This window comes from Aegilops tauschii, chromosome 1 (genome assembly GCF_002575655.3).
Source record: "Aegilops tauschii subsp. strangulata cultivar AL8/78 chromosome 1, Aet v6.0, whole genome shotgun sequence".
In the NCBI taxonomy this organism is placed as follows: domain Eukaryota; kingdom Viridiplantae; phylum Streptophyta; class Magnoliopsida; order Poales; family Poaceae; genus Aegilops; species Aegilops tauschii.
Genome location: NC_053035.3, coordinates 460911763 through 460930824, shown reverse-complemented (window position 1 = coordinate 460930824; position 19062 = coordinate 460911763). Strand labels below are relative to the sequence as shown.

Genomic DNA, 19062 nt, shown 5'->3' with positions numbered 1-19062 from the left:
GTGGGTCAAGGAAAGGAGCTGGAGTCGGCTGCAGGTGTGGAGGAGGGCCAGGAAGTCTGAGGCAGTGAAACGTAGGTTCTGCAGGGTGAGGCTGGTTACCCAGCTGAAAACCACGGGACAAGCACCAACGAATGACATGAAGCGTCGTCCGAGTAGAGCACGCTGCTCGTAGTTGACCATGGCGGCAGGCAGCTCTGTCCGGATGGTGAACTCGAGACGCTCGGGGGTGTACTGCTGCTCTTGAGAAGGGCGTCGCCGATGGTGTGCAGGTAAGGGTCGATCAGGTAGAAGGCTAGGCACAGGCTTTTGATGCTCCGTTCTCCAGCCAGAAACCACCTAGCGGAATCATTGTAGCTCTTCATTATACAGTCCACGGTGTGATAGGGTGGGGAGAAACCCTTGGGATGGGGTACCAAGGTGGCCACATCGATTACGAGGCTGGAGAGCAAACGAGGGAGGTGCCTCCATCGTCTCGCGAGGGCGCCGGTCCTGACGGCCGTGTGCAGGTCGACGAATTCGAGGGTGGTGAGGAGGACGTCGTCAGGGAGCGCGCTGATCCTGTCATTGGAGGAGAGAATTTTCTGCTGAAACGACATGAGAAAATTAGGGCAAAACAAGAGAGATCGTTCGGAGAAAAATTGTGAGTTGCGCACAACAAAAACAAAAAGACGCACGCACGTACGGATTGATTGTATGAACAACGCGCGCGGCTGCAACTTACGTACCATGAGGGATCGCCTAATCAGGCGCTTGATTAGGAATAAAAAAGGATTTTTCTCCTAGCGCCTCGCTTGGAGTCCAGGCATGCAACGCTGGGAGCGAGCGTACGGGCGCCATGCGCAAAAAATAAAATGGGCAGCTCGTTTAGCGCCGGACGACTCTTATGGCATCAATGCTAACGAAATTTCGGGATTTGAACGGGATTAGGAGGAAACGGTCAGGATCCTGACCCTGGCGCCTGGCGTTAGCGCCTGCATTGTAAATGCCCTGAGGGATCGCGGGATTGGAGCGCACCGCCGCCGGCCTGATATATGTCGAGTCTTTCGCCGTTTTGGAGAGGACCCGATCGAGATATAGGAACGGTTTCAATCGATCCACCGAAATGCCGAATAACCGCCTAGTACTGGAGTACTTTAAAGCGGGCCTTGACGCGCGGTGCCCGGTCCTAATGCTTTGACTAAGCGTGTGTGTCAAGGACTCCTATACTTTAACATTGAGCCAAGCTAAGTATGTATATCCAGCATCAATAAGAGCATCTATAGCCGGGCATCCTAAACCCTCCTCAAACATCCGGGTGATCCGTTTGATCACTGACCGGTCATGATTTTTCGGCCCAGACGAACGTCTCAAACGCCCGGACTGACCGGCACCCCTCATATCCAGCCCAAATATGGGGCGCCCGGACACGCCCATCACATAGGACCTGGCCCATGTTGTCTCACACGACTCCACATACATTCGTCCCCATCCGCTCGCCGGACCAAACTCTAGTGACTTCACTCCATTCCCCTCCGCCATCCGAGCTCACCTTCGGCGGTTACTGGCTGTCTCCGGCATGGCAGGCAGCGGATCTGACTTCGACCAGTCCGGATCCGTCGACTGGGGTGTCATCCCGTGCGGGTTGGAGGAGGCAATGGCGGTCCACATTGCACTCCGACGCTCCCGGGAGGGCAGCGCGCAACCGGCGGACGGATTTGTCTGCCGTGACTCCATAGGGTCGGCTCAACAGGCCTCGGGTCTTCTAGGGTTGGATCATCGCGGTCCTGATAGCCGGAACCCCTCTCCTTCCCCATCACCGGTCGGGCAGACTATGAGTCCTACCGGGAACGGGCGGCCCGTCATGGGCAGGAGAGGATAAGGGCCGCCGAGGCCCGTATCGCGGCGGAAATGGCGGCGGCGCGGGCGGCCATTGAGGAGGAAGCCATCCGCGTCCTCATTTTAAAGAAACGGCAGTGGAGGAACACCCGCGCCCTCGCCCGAGAGCAGAATCGGACGGTCCGTGCCATGGCCGGACTGCCACAGAAATAGGAGAAGGTGGACGGTGATGGAGCAGATCAGGCTCGATCCGTACTGTGTCTTCCACCGGTACTTCCGCGAGAAGGACGACAAGGGCACCGGGAAGGGCAAGGGAATCCATGGATGAACTCCACCATAGCCAAACATGTCAAATTTTGGTAGTCCCATGGCATGTTTAGTTAGTAGAGATGGAGTGGCCGGGCGATGTGTGCCCATCGATGTAGTTGTATGAGTTTGTATGGATTTGAGATATGATAATTGAGGTGTCCGAATGTGCATTACATTATTTGAGGGATGCCCGGTCAGTGCCTGTGGACGCGCTCGGTCGCGTCCGCGGGCGTTTGAGGGGCCGGATTTGCCAATCACGGCTGTAGATGCTCTAACTTGTGCACCTGGTCGAAAATGTAATGGTAGCGCCTAAACAAAGTGATCATAGTAAAGATACACCAAAAACAGAGTATTGTTGCTACTTGGTATAAGATCTTTTTGTTGAAGTCATGGCAAAAGGGAAGGCAATTAAATGTACCAAATACAATGCAAGTAAGAGACATGTTTTGTTAATAGAACTATTCATTTGAAATTTCATGAGAAAAGCAAATATATATTTTATTCCAAATGCGAGTAAAGTCAATCGATCCACATCAAATTAAATACAAACACCATACTTATTATATAGCAACAACAAGCCATAGCGGCAGCGAGATAAGGAACTTATATAGTTCCACATAAACATACTGTTAGATAGCTTCACCTGATCGTCTCGTCATTCGACACTTCACATGACACATCATATGAACCTCATGTGAGTAATTTGTTTAGTCAGTTGAAAAATATGATGTGCTTCCCATGGACAACAGAATTATCAATCTTGGACCAACATTTTCAAAGCTTATCGACAGTTTGCCGTCAGTACTGTCGAAGCCGAAGACACATCAGTTTTTTTTTCAGTCTTTGTTGTTTTGACAAAGTCTGACCAACCAGTAGTTATTGTGGGTTTGTCAAAGCTTCAGGAATCTAAATAAACATGGGGACTTGTAATCCAACAATTCCTGGAATCAAAGTAATTTGTTGTCAAGAAATAAAAGTAACCACCAGTTTCTGAAACCCCACTATGTATTAGTAAACATATGGTTGTCACATAAAAATATCTTAATCCCAAGGAAATAAAAAACAATATTTATGGTTGCTTTGGTTATGACCACATTAATAATACAACGCATACATCTAGTACTCCAGCCCCAATCAGTGTAGATAAAAAAGAAAACAAAAGAATTCATGGTTTCTTCAATTGTAAATTCATTTTATATTACTGAAAAAAATGAGGTGACAAATTAGAATACTCCCATTTGGGTGACCAAATTCCATATTTGAAATTCACAAATTAGGTTTTTCACTAAAACATACGCTTAAATAGGAGGCACTTCAAAAGAAATCTGGATGAAACATAGAGGCGTACAAATTGCACTGTACATATTAATGTAGATAGGAGGCATTTCAAAAGAAATCTGGTTGAAACATAGGGGCATATACCATTGCACTGTACATATTAATGCAGATAGGAGGCACTTCAAAAGAAATATATATTGCAAGAGACTCAAAAACAATGGCGAAAACAAAAACGAAGATTGTTGCATTATCTCAATAAAAGAAATAGCTCAAGAGTGATTTACCTAAATAGTGTTTGTTCCTCGCTGCTCGAAAAATCATTGATAATGAATTAAGAACTTAGCCCATGAAGCAAAGTGATCACCTCAATGTCTTTATTAAGGCTATGTATTAAGTCTTCTCTTCTATTAAGTCATGCAAAATAACATCTTCATTAAAGACATTTTAAATCTTCTCTCCCACCAAGCCATGCAAAATTTGTCACATATCGAACTTATAAATTACAATTAGTTTTTATTAGTCTATGCATGTAACACTGCCACATCATACATGCATGTTGTCATCCTTCTTATCTTTATTCAAAATTATATTTTTAACAATAAAAAAGTATAAATTCTATTTTTTAGAAACTTTGTTTTATTGGTTCCAAACATATATATTTTTTCATTAGATTTAGTTATTTTTAGCAACTATTTACTAATTTTTTGATAAAGTTACCGCAACAACGCGCAGGGTATCATCTAGTTTTGAAGATTTGTGGCGTGAAGACGCTAGTGGATCATCCTCAGATGAGGCATGTCTGCTCACTCGGTTCATCGGAACAAAATGAGGGGATGTATTTTCATTTTGGCGGGTGAATGAGGGGAGGTGTCACATGACACAAACTATAGTACACCCTACCACGTGTATAAGCTTAATCCCAAACTTTTATTATTGTTACATCGTACTAGAAGTTGAAATGACAAACACAAAGATACATTACAGAATCAAAGTTGCGACCAAAAAGTGCGCGTAGAAATCATGAAACTGGAACCACCAAATATGTGTGTATTGACTAGTGAGAGAAGAAAACGAAAGCAAATTGAGCTCATGCGTCTAGTGGTGATCCCTGACGATCTTCTCTGTGGTGCCTGTGGTGCTGGTGTTGGTGTTGTCTCCGCCCATCCCCAGCGTGTTGGCCACGGCGTCCTTGGCGCCCACCATGGCGTTCACCACCGTCTCGCCGGCCTGTTGGAGGACGCTGCCGGTCTTGTCCTTGCTGGCGACGGCGGACTCCTTGGCGTACTGCGCCGCGTCGTATGTCCTGTCCTGCGTGTACTGCGCTGCCCCCGCCGCCTTCTGCTTGGCCTTCTCCGTCTTCTCGCCGAGGAAGGTGCCGGTCTGGTCCTTGCTCTCGACGGTGCGGTCGTTGGCGGCCTGCACCGTGCTAGCAGCCTTGTCCTTGGCCGCCTGCGCCGTCTGGGACGCCTTGTCCGTGGCCTCGCCGGCCTTCTGCTTGGTGGCCTCCGTGGTGCCCTGCCCCTGCCCGGACGCGTGCTCCGCCATGTCCGTCGCCCGGTCCTTGGCCTCGTACGCCATGTCCTTGGCCGCGCCCATCACCTGCCCCGTCTTCTCCTGCAAATCACCACGGACAATCACAGCATATTATCAGACACAATGCAGGCACGCGGCGCACGAGGTGGATCGTCGACGCACGCTCGTACCTGGGTATGGCCCTTGGCCTCGCCGGCGCGGTAGCTCGCCTGGTTCTGGTTGGACGCCATCTCTCACGTACGTACTTAACTGAACTGGATCAAACGAACTAGGACTGCTACTTCTGACTTCCTCTCGACGAACGCGTAAAAACAAGAGATCGCTTTGGTGATTGCTCGACTTGGCTGCGATCGACTGACTGGTGACTGGCCTAGAGCGTGGTAGCAGCTATATATATAGGCTGCGGCCACGGGACACGTGGCGCGCCGCAGCACGTAGATGCCCGCCACGTAGAAAGGACACGCGGTGTGACGACCGTCAGTACCTTCGCGAAGCTCGATCGCCCGTATCACGGGCTACTGCTGATTCGATCCAGCACGTGCGGATCGCCAAAGCCCAAAGCCAAGTAGGAGATCAACAAGCGCGAGTAAACAACCTTTCAAAAAAAAAAAAAAAAAACAAACAAGCGCGAGTAAACAAGTGTAGGAGTCATCTGCTTGATCGACGTGTCCCAGTCTCATTGCATTTCTAATCTCGAGTTTTGATAGAGCTGGTAAAAAAAAATACGGAGTATGCACACATGCGATGCCTAGATTACCACAAGTGGGAACTACTCCCATTATATTACGATGATGACGTTGAAGAGCGGCCACATACTCTGCCCATTTTTCTAAGAGCATCTCCAACATTGACTGTAAAAAACGCGCACGAGGTAAACGTGGGTTTTAGCGCGCGGAGTGTTTTCGGGCACTCCAGCGGGCGCGAGAGATCTAGGCACGCGGAAAAAGATGGCGCGCGCGAAAAAGCGGCCGGGCGCGCGGTGTCCGGCGTGCTTTATAATCTAGCGGCCTCCACGCGCCTTTCCACCGCTCTGTGCCTCGTCACGCTCCCTTAGCCGCTCTCTCCACCACTCTTTCTCGCCTCGTTGCCGCCACGCCACCATGCTACCGCGCCGCCGGGAAAGTTCGGGCTACCACGACGTCCGTGCGCGCCCCTCCGGCGCCTTCTCAGCCGAGATCCAGTCTGATGAGATGCGCCTCGGCCTTGGCATATTCGACACCGCCCACGAGGCCGCCCGCGCGTACAACGCGGCGGCGTGGCGCCTCTGGCGGCCTCGTAGGGAGATGAACGTCCCTGAGGTGGCGACATGGGAGCAGGCGCGGGAGCTCGCGCCTCCCCACGGCTTGTCATCGCGAGGACCGTCGCGACAACCGAAGGCGGGAGCGCCGCCCCGGCATCGCTGAGATGGACGAGGAGGCCATGGCGCTGTGGCGCCAATGCTTCCCGGAGGACGTCGTCAACGAGTGCGAATTCTACGCGCAAAGGAGGGCGGAGCGAGCCGCCTATCGTGAGGACAGGCGTACGCGGAAGGCGGCCGCGCTCTTCAACATCGAGCTAGGAGAAGCGTCGACCTGTGACTCCAACGATGATCGGTATATTGACGCCTTCATTACGACATCGGAGGAGGAGGAGGACATCACCAAGTCGGAGGAGGAGGAGGACGACGAGTAGTTGAACTAAAAAAGACACATCCGTGACATTTTGGGCCGAACGAAATTTTTTTCTGCCATGCTTATGGCACTTCTATGATGATAATTGTGACAAAACCCGGTATCATCATAGATGTGGTGGGCTCCTACTTCTATGACAAAAAATCATGACAGAAAATGGGCTTTTCGTCCTGGGCGGGCCGGAGACACAGCTGCATGACATTATTTGGGCCGTCCATGACAGAAAAAATCGTAGTAGAAGCGAGGGCGAGGAAAATATCGGGGAGTTCCCGGTTACGGTGGGTGGTTGGGGGCCGAGCGATGAGCGTTTCTCTCGTACACGTACGCGCGTGGGTGTGAGGCGTTAGGCTCTAACTGAACCCGAGCGAGGCGTTCGCCTAACTGAACCCGAGCGATTGCACTGCAGGCTACGCGGTACTGAACCGAGCGATCGATCGATGGCTGTTAACTGAACCCGATCGAGCGATTCCTTCCTTCGCTACTGCTGCTAACTAAAGCCGATCGAACTTGCTGCCTCCTTCCCTTGATGAACAGTGAGCGTTGTTGTTGGGGGGGGGGGGGGGTTGGATGAACAGTTCCCGGTGGGGGGTTGGATGAACAGGGACCCGTGGTGTTGCCGCTGGATGAAATGGACCCCGATCGATCGAGCCGGTTGGGCGTTGATGAACAGGACCGCGTGGAGGGCTGGATGAACAGGACCCCATGGAGGGAAGGTTGAACAGTAGCCGGTGGAGGGCTGGATGAACAGTAGGCCATGGAGGGGTGGTTGAACAGGACCCCATGGAGAGGGCTGGTTGAACGGTAGCCGGTGGAGGAGCGCGCGGTGGAGGCTGGATGTACAGGAGCCCGTGGATGAACAGTCGCAGATGGAGGCTGGAGGAGGCCGACGGTGGATGAACAATAGCCCGTGGAGGCAGCCGACGGTGGAGATGAACAGTATCCCGTGGAGTCATGTTTTGCGGTACGCCACACCCCTCCCGATGAACACGACCCCCGTTTCGACCGTAGTGCTCCAACACAAGTCCGCTTCCTCCGTTTTGCGGTATGCCACACCCCCCGATCAACAGGACCCCGTTTCGACCGTAGAAGGTCCAACAGAAGTCCGTTTCCTCCGTTTTGCGGTACGCCAGACCGCTCCCGATGAACAGGATCCCGTTTCGACCGTGGCCGATCGAACACAAGACCGTTTCCTTTGTTCTGCGGTACGCCAGGCCTCGTTTGCAGAAGCGGTAGTTAAACAGATTAATGGAGGAAGTAAAGGTATCTACAACCAAATTGTACATGAGATTAACATCTGCCGTCGGGAGTTTGAAGAGGTCCGGATTGTTCATGAAGGCAGGATGTCCAATACGGAGGCTCACAATTTTCTAAAAAGTGTTCATGCGGTACTCCCCATGAACACGACGACGACGCAGTTTCTTCGTTCCGACCCAGCCATGTACACGAGCCCTGGCCATACGTATGCGCGAGTAGGCGTTCGAGACCCCGCCCGTATGTACGTACGCGGCCGTATTTACTTTCTTGCACCCTGGACGCTGTACGTACGTGTACATGCTACGTGCGCGCCTCTACTACGACACGTGCGCGCCTCTACTACGACACATGCCCTTCCTTACATGGCCACGGTTCATCGCTACAGCCTGGAGACAGACCGATCATATGTACGTACATGTTTGCGACCAGAATGACAACGCTACGTGCGCTTCGACCAGGTGGGTCCCGACTGTCAAGCACTTCCTTGCGTGCGAAGATGTAGCTAGTGGGTCCCAGCAGTCAGGGGGTGAATCATTTTTTTGCCCGTAATATGGACGCACTTCCTTACGTGCGTAGATGTAGCTGGTGGGTCCCAGCAGTCAGGGGAGAAACGTTTTTTTCGTGAAATACGGTGGCCCATCCGGTGGGTCCCTGCTGTCAGGTGGAGGAATAATTATTTTGCGCGTAATAAGGAGGCACTTCCTTGCTGCGGCCGTGGACCCAGTTGTCAGCCTCTCCACGTACAGTACTCTTCCGATGGAAGTCGTTCCTTGACCATGTTGACCACGCCGCGCCAAGAGCACCAGGGCGGTGGACGACGGCGAGGCCTAGGAAGGGGACGACGCGGAGCCGGGGAAGACGCGGCAGTGGATGCCCACGCGGAGAGGAGTACGAGGGTTCACTGGTTCGGCTGCGGTGTGAGGCTGCCGTCATCGCAGAATAACAGGAGGTGTGGGTGAGTGGATGGCCTGGCCAGCGGTGGGAGTAGTAGGGGGCAGTGAGGCCTCCGCGGCATCACAGCCGGCCATGGGAGGCAGGAGCACGCGGCACGACCGGCGCTGGTTTGGGCAGCTGGAGCAAGAAGACCAGAGGTTGAAGAAGCACTACGGCCGTTGGATGGACATCGTACGGTCACTGGAGCTAGAATCGTTCATATTGACTAAGTTGACAAAGCCGTCCGTCCCCGTCAACTTAGTAGGCCCACAAGTCAGCCTCCCACTATGGTGGGTCCCAGTTGGCAGGGGGGTAGTCGTTTTTTTGTGCGTAATAAGGAGGCACTTCCTTGCGTGCGAAGATATAGCTGGTGGGTCCGACCTGTCAGCGGGGGGAACATTTTTTTTCGCAAAATACAGAGGCCCTTCCGGTGTGTCCCAGATGTCAGGTGGAGGAATCATTATTTTGCGCGTAATAAGGAGGCATTTCCTTGTGTGCGGCCGTGGATCCAGCTGTCAGCCTCTCCACGTACAGTCCAGTTCCGATGGATGTCATTCGTTGACCACGTTGACCACGCCGCGTCGAGAGCACCAGGGCGGTAGACGATGGCGAGGCCTACGAAGGGAACGACATGGGGCCGGGGAAGACACGGCAGTGGCTGCCCACGTGGTGGGGAGTACGAGGGTTGACTGGTTCGGCTGCCGTCGCCGGAAAATAACAGGAGGTGTGGGTGAGTAAGAGGGATAGACATGCCAGGGATGCGAGTATGGTGGGGCCGTGAGGCCTGCCCGGCAACACAACCGGCCACGGGAGGCGCGAGCAGGCGGTTCCGCCGACGCTGGTTTGGGCGGCTGAAGCAGGAAGATCAGAGACTGAAGAAGCACGATTGCCGTTAGATTGACATCTAACGGTCTGACGCTGGTAGAGTCGATTGTTGACTAAGTTTCTTTTTTTGAGAAACCTTATGTACGCATGAACTTAGTAGGCCCACAAGTCAGCCTCCAAATCTGTGGCAGACAACATAGAGCCCATTTGCTATTTTTTTTATAATTTGCAGCCCATTTGCTTATTCTTAAGTAATTTATTACAACCCATTTTCTGTCCAGGACCACGGTCAAAAAGTTCAACCTTATTTTGCATATTTCGGTGGAGTCCGAACTGTTATAATCCCGAAATGATAAACATTTTTTAAGAACTTATTGATTTGCCAAAAAAATCATTTGTTTTCGTAAGCAAATAAGATGTGGGACAATTGAGTTGGTTTAAGGGAAAACCAGTGGTAAAAAAATCAGCGCTGGGAGGGAAAACAACAACAAAAATAAGGATGTAAATCTGAAAAGGGAACTTTATGTATTTTCAATAATGATACGTGTATATGAACTAGTAAAACTATAGGTAGATATTAGAAAACGGATGTAGGACATGGCGTTTCAAGAGGAAAATAGAACTGGGCTGTGTGTTTGATTCAGTAAAAAACTACCCGCGGAAGTTTTAAGACAAAATATAACTAACGCTGGCGGGCCAGAGGCCAGTAGATACCTGCTGGATCTTTGAGCCCCGTTGTCGTTATGGGCTGGACCTGTTAAAAATAAAACCAAGCTTGGGCAGTCTAGAGCCTAGTTGAAACTTGCTCGACCTGAAAAAACAATATACCTGCTTAATAAACGAGAGAATTCTACAAGTATAGACTGATAACTGGGATCCAGCAGGTATATTTTCTTTCATTGTGATAATAAGTGCATGCACTTGTTTCGAAAAATTTGGAGAACTGGGAATTCAAATGGTAGGTGCTTATGCTACCCATCAAATAAAAATCAGGTGCCTGAAAATTCGTTTCGAAACAAATGATTCAGCTTTATATCCACGTCAACCCTCGGCATCATGGTTGGAAGCAAATGCCAAGTTCATACCGAAAGATCATTAACAACAATACCAACTTGCAGACGACAAGGTAGTACAAGTAACAATACCAAACTAACTTATAATCTTTTTACTCATGGCCCTAGTGTTCGTCTGGTATAAAATCTTGCAGAGGACCAGCTCCTGCTCCTTCTCTTGCTCCAGGTCCCCGAGGTGGTACTGGTGCATCACCCAGTTGGTCCTCTGCTGGTTGAAGTTCTTGTTGGTGTGCAGCACCAGAACCTTTTTGCTGCCCGTCTGCCGGCTGTTGACCATCACCGGCAAGGTATTGCCGGTCTTGTGCCACATCGTGTGCATGCCGCACTTGGACTGTATCTTGCGACGCGTCCACGTGCCCCTTTTGTATCCCCTGGAATTGCACTGGATGAAATGCTTGCTTAGGCCACTCAGTGTGATACCTGCAGTATTGTCGAATACAGGTTTTAGTGTACGTAGTTGGCATTTTCATAACATTTTTGGCATGTTGCAGTCACTTGTTTCACTTTTTATTAACCGTCAAATTGTAATTGCATCACTAGGTCTGCATCTAAAAAGAAAAATAGAGCTATAAACAAAGGAATATGTTTGTGCAAGTAGAGCCAATCGGTGTCTTACCTGGAAGTTTCTCAGGATGGGTGTAGCATATGCCATGCTCGCTGTCGATGGTTGGTATGAACAAATCGATGAGAGGGTGAGATCTCGCGCTGTCAGCACTCACTTTGGCCTCAAGGTGCTCGATCAGCTCCTGATCCGTGGGATCGAACTTGACGCCAGCCGGCAGCACCGGCCAATCCTTCTTGGACTTGCATCGGTTAATTCTAGTTATATGGTACTCAATGTATGATCAATCGACTATTTTAAGTGAATGATGAAAGATTTCGACAGATAAGTGGTACTCCAAATCTGAAGTCCACAATACCCAAACACGCCGCCGGGATTCTTGTGTCGCCTCACGCGCAGCGTGTTGTCACGTCAATTCAATGTGTGGACATGATGAATAATTTGACCGACGTATACTAGTACTGCTACTGTACTACTTACTAGTCATATTTAGTGTCACATTTTAACCATAGGTTTAACTAACAAGTACGCACTTGAAGCCTAATTGAATAGCTTCTGCACAACATCTCCATCATCATTATCAGTACATCCTACGTAGGCGAGTTAGGATGCACTTGATCCCAGAAAGGTATCTATCCTTCAAACCAGAGGAGTGCTTCAAACTAACAACAATACATAATATCCAACAAAAGAGGGTCGTGCTACAGCAGCAGAATACATGGCTCAGTCTAGATATCAGTACGAATCAAGTTGTGCATATTTGCTGTTGGCATGAACCACATCGCCGCATGTCGGGTTTGCAAAAGCCATCCATCGCATGGAAGCTTGATGCCTTTCACACACTGAAGATTATCTGACAACAAGCTGTGTCGACGAATCTCTGGATATGGTGATTCATGAAACCCATGGTATGATGTGTAAACACAGTCCCCCCCTGGCGAATGGAAGTTGCATAGCACGGTAATCATCGCCGGTGATATGATCGATGATTGGTTGGATGATCGGATAATTGAGCTCGAGGAACATGGAGTGGTTGCCGAGGTTGTAAACCCGCCTCCAGTTGAATACGCCTGGCCCAACGGAGCCGGGATCTTTCTCGAACACGAAGCAGCCATAGCCATCAATGTCACGAACGCCCCAGGCATTGTATTGCATGTGGTTTGGTGTAATGTTTTTTTCAATTTGGTACGTGCGAATGAGCATCAAATGACCGCCGTCAGCTGAACGAGCGATAAGCCACCACCCATCGGCTGGTATGATTCCAGGTCCTGGAATCATGAAGGCCAGCGCATTTGCGTCTGCTGCAACAATTCAAATTGGAGACCAAAAGGACAAAAATAAACAATTATGTTCAAAGTATGTGTGGAATTAAGATTATTATAATAGTGAGACATATCATAGACAGAGAATTGCAATGCCGTGGTCATAATCATACCCCAAGTAAAAAAAAATAAGCCAATGGCTTTCATATTCTAGCAATATGTCATGGTTCAAACATCATGTAACAATGAGAGGAAAACAGCTATGACAGGGCCTACTCATATTCTACCATAGCACTCACTATTGTTCTCATATCAACTCTAGGCAATAACATGCGTTGTTATAAAAATCTTGGAAATGAGAGTAACATATAGCAATCATGAGGTTATGCTCATAATATATATTCTAACAATCATTAGATGCCAATTGTTCCCATATCAACTCTAACAATAACATGTGTGGTCATAAAAATCTAGGAAATGAGAGGAACATATAGCAATGATGTGGTTATAGACATACTATCTATTCTAAATTTGTAACAATGAATAGGCAGTCGTATTCATAAGGTAAAGATGAGATGAGATAGAACAATTACACGACGATAGATTCCACAAGTATAGGCAGCCAACCTGTGCGTCGACCGCGTAAACGGTGCCATCGTGCACTATAGCAGCACATAAAATGTTGCCTCAACAGGATTAACGATGAGCCATAACCATGTATGGCGACCGGATTCCAGATAGACTAATCCCATGTTGAACAAGTCAATGAGCTTGTAATCCATGTAGTCTTCTGATGGTGTGGGCACTTCACAGATTACAACTTTCAGCAAACAGAGGTCGAGCCAAAAGCTTGACGCGTCTCGTGCGTAGTAGGTAGGAGTGTCCGGCGGGCCGCGAGGCTCAATGGCGGCAGTATCCAACGATGGAAGGGTGATCTCTTGCTGGGTGTAGATATCCACGAGACGCCACGGACTACCAGATTGGTGGATGAGGACGATCTAGTTGGCCTTCATGCCCGCCCAGTAGTGGCCGCGCATGAAGGACAGGTGGACGGGTCATGGTAGCATGTCGAGGGGCACCACGGCAACCTCCGTAGGATCATCAAGTCGGTGTCGGGGCCACCTGCGAGGATCGGGCATCAGCAAGCAGGGTGTCTTCAAAAGAGCCGGCCGGTTGCAGACGAGTAGACGGTACAAAGACACCGAGCATGCGGCCAGACGGACGGTGCTGAGTAGGTCCATACGATTACAGATCCGCTCCAAGAGAACATTGGGGAGGGAATTCCAATCGCGGCTCTGCGTGTCAGTCGGTTCTGCCATAGGTTTTTTAGGGCGCTGAGTGATTGGGGTTTTCGGTGCCTGCGAGCCAGCAGGGAAGTGGATTCGGGCGAGCGAGCGAAGAAGATGGCGTGTGTGGCCGAGCAGTGAGCGGGGGGATATGGTACGCACGAGCTACCAAAGAAGATGGCGCGGGCGGGCGAGCAGTGAGCGGGGGGAAATGGTGTGCGGCCGACGATGGGGAAGAGAGGAGAAAGAAGAAGAGTGGAGGAAGAAGAGTGAAAGACGGGGAAGAAAGTGCATTAAATCTCAATTCTACTAGTACTACTACCAGGATATATCGTCCTTCAGAGTGTAAATAGTTACGCCGATGACATGTGATTCTACCTCAAGGGGGCCCATATGTCAGTTAATGGAGGAGAGAGGTGCGTAGGCGTATTTGACGAAGCGTGCTCTACTGGCAAACATGATGGCAGTACTAGGTAAAGCTGATTTAGTAACACCAACACGTGTGTGTCCCATCTGCTGCAGCATATATTGTCACTTCACTGCGAAGACTAGTTGAATAGTTCTCTCTGACCGAGATGGGGAATAATGGATCGCGAAGACTTCCTATCTACAGTATCCCTATGCCTCTATGCTCACTTCACTCATTTTGCTCCGTACGTAGTCACTTGTTGAAATCTCTAGAAAGACAAATACTCCGTATTTGGTAACAGAGGGAGGCTTTTACTCCATATTTGAGAACAAAGGGAGTATCACCATATGGAGGGAACAGAGGAAGCTTGAAATATGAACATGTCAATGGGAGGGAGTAAAAGCCTCATGCATGCATGCATGGAACATGCAACACTCACACGTACACATGGACGCACGCAACACTCACACACCCATGTGGCACACAGCACACGACGCAACATACACGCTCACGCTCAAGTGCTCAACCTACTCCCTATTGGGGAACGCAGTAATTTCAAAAAAAATTCCTACACACACGCAAGATCATGGTGATGCATAGCAACAAGCGGGAGAGTGTTATCCACGTACCCTCGTAGACCGTAAGCGGAAGCGTTTTATCAATGCGGTTGATGTAGTCGTACGTCTTCACGATCCGACCGATCCAAGTAACGAATGCACGGCACCTCCGAGTCCAGCACACGTTCAGCTCGATGACGTCCCATGAACTCACGATCCAGCAGAGTGTCGCGGGAGAGTTTCGTCAGCACGACGGCGTGATGACGGTGATGATGAAGCTACCGGCGCAGGGCTTCGCCTAAGCACTGCAACGATATGACCGAGGTGGATTATGGTGGAGGGGGGCACCGCACACGGCTAAGAGATCAATGATCAACTTGTGTGTCTATGGGGTCCCTCCCTCCTCCGTATATAAAGGAGTGGAGGAGGGGGAGGGACGGCCCTCCTATGGCACGCCAAATGGGGAGTCCTACTCCCACCGGGAGTAGGATTCCCCCCTTCCCTAGTTGGACTACGAGTGGAAGGAAGGGGGAGAGAGGGGGAAGGAAAGGGGGGGCCGGCCCCCCACCCAATTCGGATTGGGCTTGAGGGGGGCGCGCCCCCTCCTATGCCTCCCTCTCTTCTGTCCCACTAAGGCCCATATACCTCCCGGGGGTTCGGTAACCTCCCGGTACTCCGGTATATGCCCGAACTCACACAAAACCATTCCGATGTCCAAACATAGTCGTCCAATATATCGATGTTTATGTATTGACCATTTCGAGACTCCTTGTCATGTCCGTGATCATATCCAGGACTCCGAACTATCTTCCGTACATCAAAACACATAAACTCATAATACCTATCGTCACCGAACGTTAAGCGTGTAGACCCTACGGGTTCGAGAACTATGTAGACATGACCGAGACACGTCTCCGTTCAATAACCAATAGCGGAACCTGGATGCTCATATTGGCTCCCACATATTCTACGAAGATCTTTATCGGTCAAACCGCATAACAACATACGTTGTTCCCTTTGTCATCGGTATGTTACTTGCCTGAGATTCGATCGTCGATATCTCAATACCTAGTTCAATCTCGTTACCGGCAAGTCTCTTTACTCGTTCCGTAATGCATCATCCCACAACTAACTCATTAGTCACATTGCTTGCAAGGCTTATAGTGATGTGCATTACCGAGAGGGCCCAGAGATACCTCTCCGACAGTCGGAGTGACAAATCCTAATCTCGATCTATCCCAACTCAACAAATACCATCGGAGACACCTGTAGAGCACCTTTATAATCACCTAATTACGTTGTGACATTTGGTAGCACACAAAGTGTTCCTCCAGTATTCGGGAGTTGCATAATCTCATAGTCACAGGAACATGTATAAGTCATGAAGAAAGCAATAGAAACATACTAAACGATCAAGTGCTAAGCTAACGGAATGGGTCAAGTAAATCACATCATTCTCTAATGATGTGATCCCGTTCATCAAATGACAGTTCATGTCTATGGCTAGGAAACTTAACCATCTTCGATTAACGAGCTAGTCAAGTAGAGGCATACTAGTGACACTCTGTTTGTCTATGTATTCACACATGTACTAAGTTTCTGGTTAATACAATTCTAGCATGAATAATAAACATTTATCATGATATAAGGAAATATAAATAACAACTTTATTATTGCCTCTAGGGCATATTTCCTTCAGTCTCCCACTTGCACTAGAGTCAATAATCTAGATTACACAGTAATGATTCTAATACCCATGGAGTCTTGGTGCTTATCATGTTTTGTTCGTGAGAGAGGCTTAGTCAACGGGTCTGCAACATTCAGATCCGTATGTATCTTGCAAATCTCTATGTCTCCCTCCTTTACTTAATCGCGGATGGAATTGAAGCGTCTCTTGATGTGCTTGGTTCTCTTGTGAAATATGGATTCCTTTGCCAAGGCAATTGCACCAGTATTGTCACAAAAGATTTTCATTGGACCCGATGCACTAGGTATGACACCTAGATCGGATATGAACCCCTTCATCCAGACTCCTTCATTTGCTGCTTCCGAAGCAGCTATGTACTCCGCTTCACACGTAGATCCCGCCACGACGCTTTGCTTAGAACCGCACCAACTTACAACTCCACCGTTTAATATAAACACGTATCCGGTTTGTGATTTAGAGTCATGCAGATCAGTGTCAAAGCTTGCATCGACGTAACCATTTACGATGAGCTCTTTGTCACCTCCATAAACGAGAAACATATCCTTAGTCCTTTTCAGGTATTTCAGGATGTTCTGGACCGCTGTCCAGTGATCCACTCCTGGATTACTTTGGTACCTCCCTGCTAAACTTATAGCAAGGCACACATCAGGTCTGGTACACAACATTGCATACATGATAGAGCCTATGGCTGAAGCATAGGGAACATCTTTCATCTTCTCTCTATCTTCTGCAGTGGTCGGGCATTGAGTCTTACTCAACTTCACACCTTGTAACATAGGCAAGAACCCTTTCTTTGCTTGATCCATTTTGAACTTCTTCAAAACTTTGTCAAGGTATGTGCTTTGTGAAAGTCCAATTAAGCGTCTTGATCTATCTCTATAGATCTTGATCACCGAGGTCTTTCATTGAAAAACTCTTGTTCAAGTATCCTTTGATGCTATCCAGAAATTCTATATCATTTCCAATCAACAATATGTCATCCACATATAATATCAAAAATGCTACAGAGCTCCCACTCACTTTCTTGTAAATACAGGCTTCTCCAAAAGTCTGTATAAAACCATATGCTTTGATCATACTATCAAAATGTTTATTCCAACTCCGAGAGGCTTGCACCAGTCCATAAATGGATCGCTGGAGCTTGCACACCTTGTTAGTACTCTTTGGATCGATAAAACCTTCAGGTTGCATCATATACAACTCTTCTTCCAGAAATCCATTCAGGAATGCAGTCTTTACATCCATTTGCCAAATTTCATAATCATAAAATGCAGCAATTGCTAACATGATTCAGACAGACTTAAGCATCGCTACGGGTGAGAAGATCTCATCGTAGTCAACTCCTTGAACTTGTCGAAAACCCTTCGCGACAAGTCGTGCTTTGTAGACAGTAACATTACCATCAGCGTCAGTCTTCTTCTTGAAGATCCATTTATTCTCTATGGCTTGCCGATCATCGGGCAAGTCAACCAAAGTCCACACTTTGTTCTCATACATGGATCCCATCTCAGATTTCATGGCCTCAAGCCATTTCAGGGAATCTGGGCTCATCATCGCTTCCTCATAGTTCGTAGGTTTGTCATGGTCTAGTAACATGACCTCCAGAACAGGATTACCGTACCACTCTGGTGCGGATCCTACTCTGGTTGACCTACGAGGTTCGGTAGTAACTTGATCTGAAGTTTCATGATCATTATCATTAGCTTCCTCACTAATTGGTGTAGGGATCACAGGAACTGATTTCTGTGATGAACTACTTTCCAATAAGGGAGCAGGTACAATTACCTCATCAAGTTTCTACTTTCCTCCCATTCACTTCTTTCGAGAGAAACTCCTTCTCTAGAAAGGATCCATTCTTAGCAATGAATGTTTTGCCTTCGGATCTGTGATAGAAGGTGTACCCAACAGTCTCCTTTGGGTATCCTATGAAGACACATTTCTCCGATTTGGGCTCGAGCTTATCAGGTTGAAGCTTTTTCACATAAGCATCGCAACCCCAAACTTTAAGAAACGACAGTTTTCTTGCCAAACCACCGTTCATAAGGCGTCGTCTCATCGGATTTAGATGGTGCCCTATTTAACGTGAATGCAGCCGTCTCTAAAGCATAACCCCAAAATGATAGCGGTAAATCAGTAAGAGACATCATAGATCGCACCATATCTAATAAAGTGCGGTTAAGACGTTCGGACACACCATTACGCTGTGGTGTTCCGGGTGGCGTGAGTTGCGAAACTATTCCGCATTGTTTCAAATGAAGACCAAACTCGTAACTCAAATATTCTCCTCCATGATCAGATCGTAGAAACTTTATTTTCTTGTTACGATGATTTTCCACTTCACTCTAAAATTCTTTGAACTTTTCAAATGTTTCAGACATATGTTTCATCAAGTAGATATACCGATATCTGCTCAAATCATCTGTGAAGGTGAGAAAATAACGATACCCGCCGCAAGCTTCATATTCATCGGACCACATACATCAGTATGTATGATTTCCAATAAACCTGTTGCTCGCTCCATTGTTCCGGAGAACGGAGTTTTAGTCATCTTGCCCATGAGGCATGGTTCGCAAGTACCAAGTGATTCA

The 19062-nt window shown here is 48.5% G+C and overlaps 1 protein-coding gene across 1 annotated transcript; it reads right to left on the bottom strand.

The window, feature by feature from the left end:
* Positions 1-4310: 4310 nt before the first annotated feature.
* Positions 4311-5403, bottom strand: LOC109786753 (uncharacterized). The gene is made up of 2 exons (XM_020345314.4): positions 5106-5403; positions 4311-5016 (listed from the first exon to the last, which is right to left on the bottom strand). Exons 1-2 carry the CDS (start codon positions 5163-5165, stop codon positions 4498-4500), a joined length of 579 nt encoding a protein of 192 aa, XP_020200903.1. The 5' UTR covers positions 5166-5403; the 3' UTR covers positions 4311-4497.
* Between the last annotated feature and the right edge of the window lie 13659 nt (positions 5404-19062).

Bases quoted from the DNA above. Each gene is read 5' to 3' on its own strand.
- LOC109786753 (XM_020345314.4), bottom strand. From the start codon at position 5,165: ATGGCGTCCAACCAGAACCAGGCGAGCTACCGCGCCGGCGAGGCCAAG. The intron at 5,017-5,105 runs GTACGAGCGTGC...GGTGATTTGCAG, and splicing joins AGGCCAAGGGCCATACCCAG to GAGAAGACGGGGCAGGTGAT.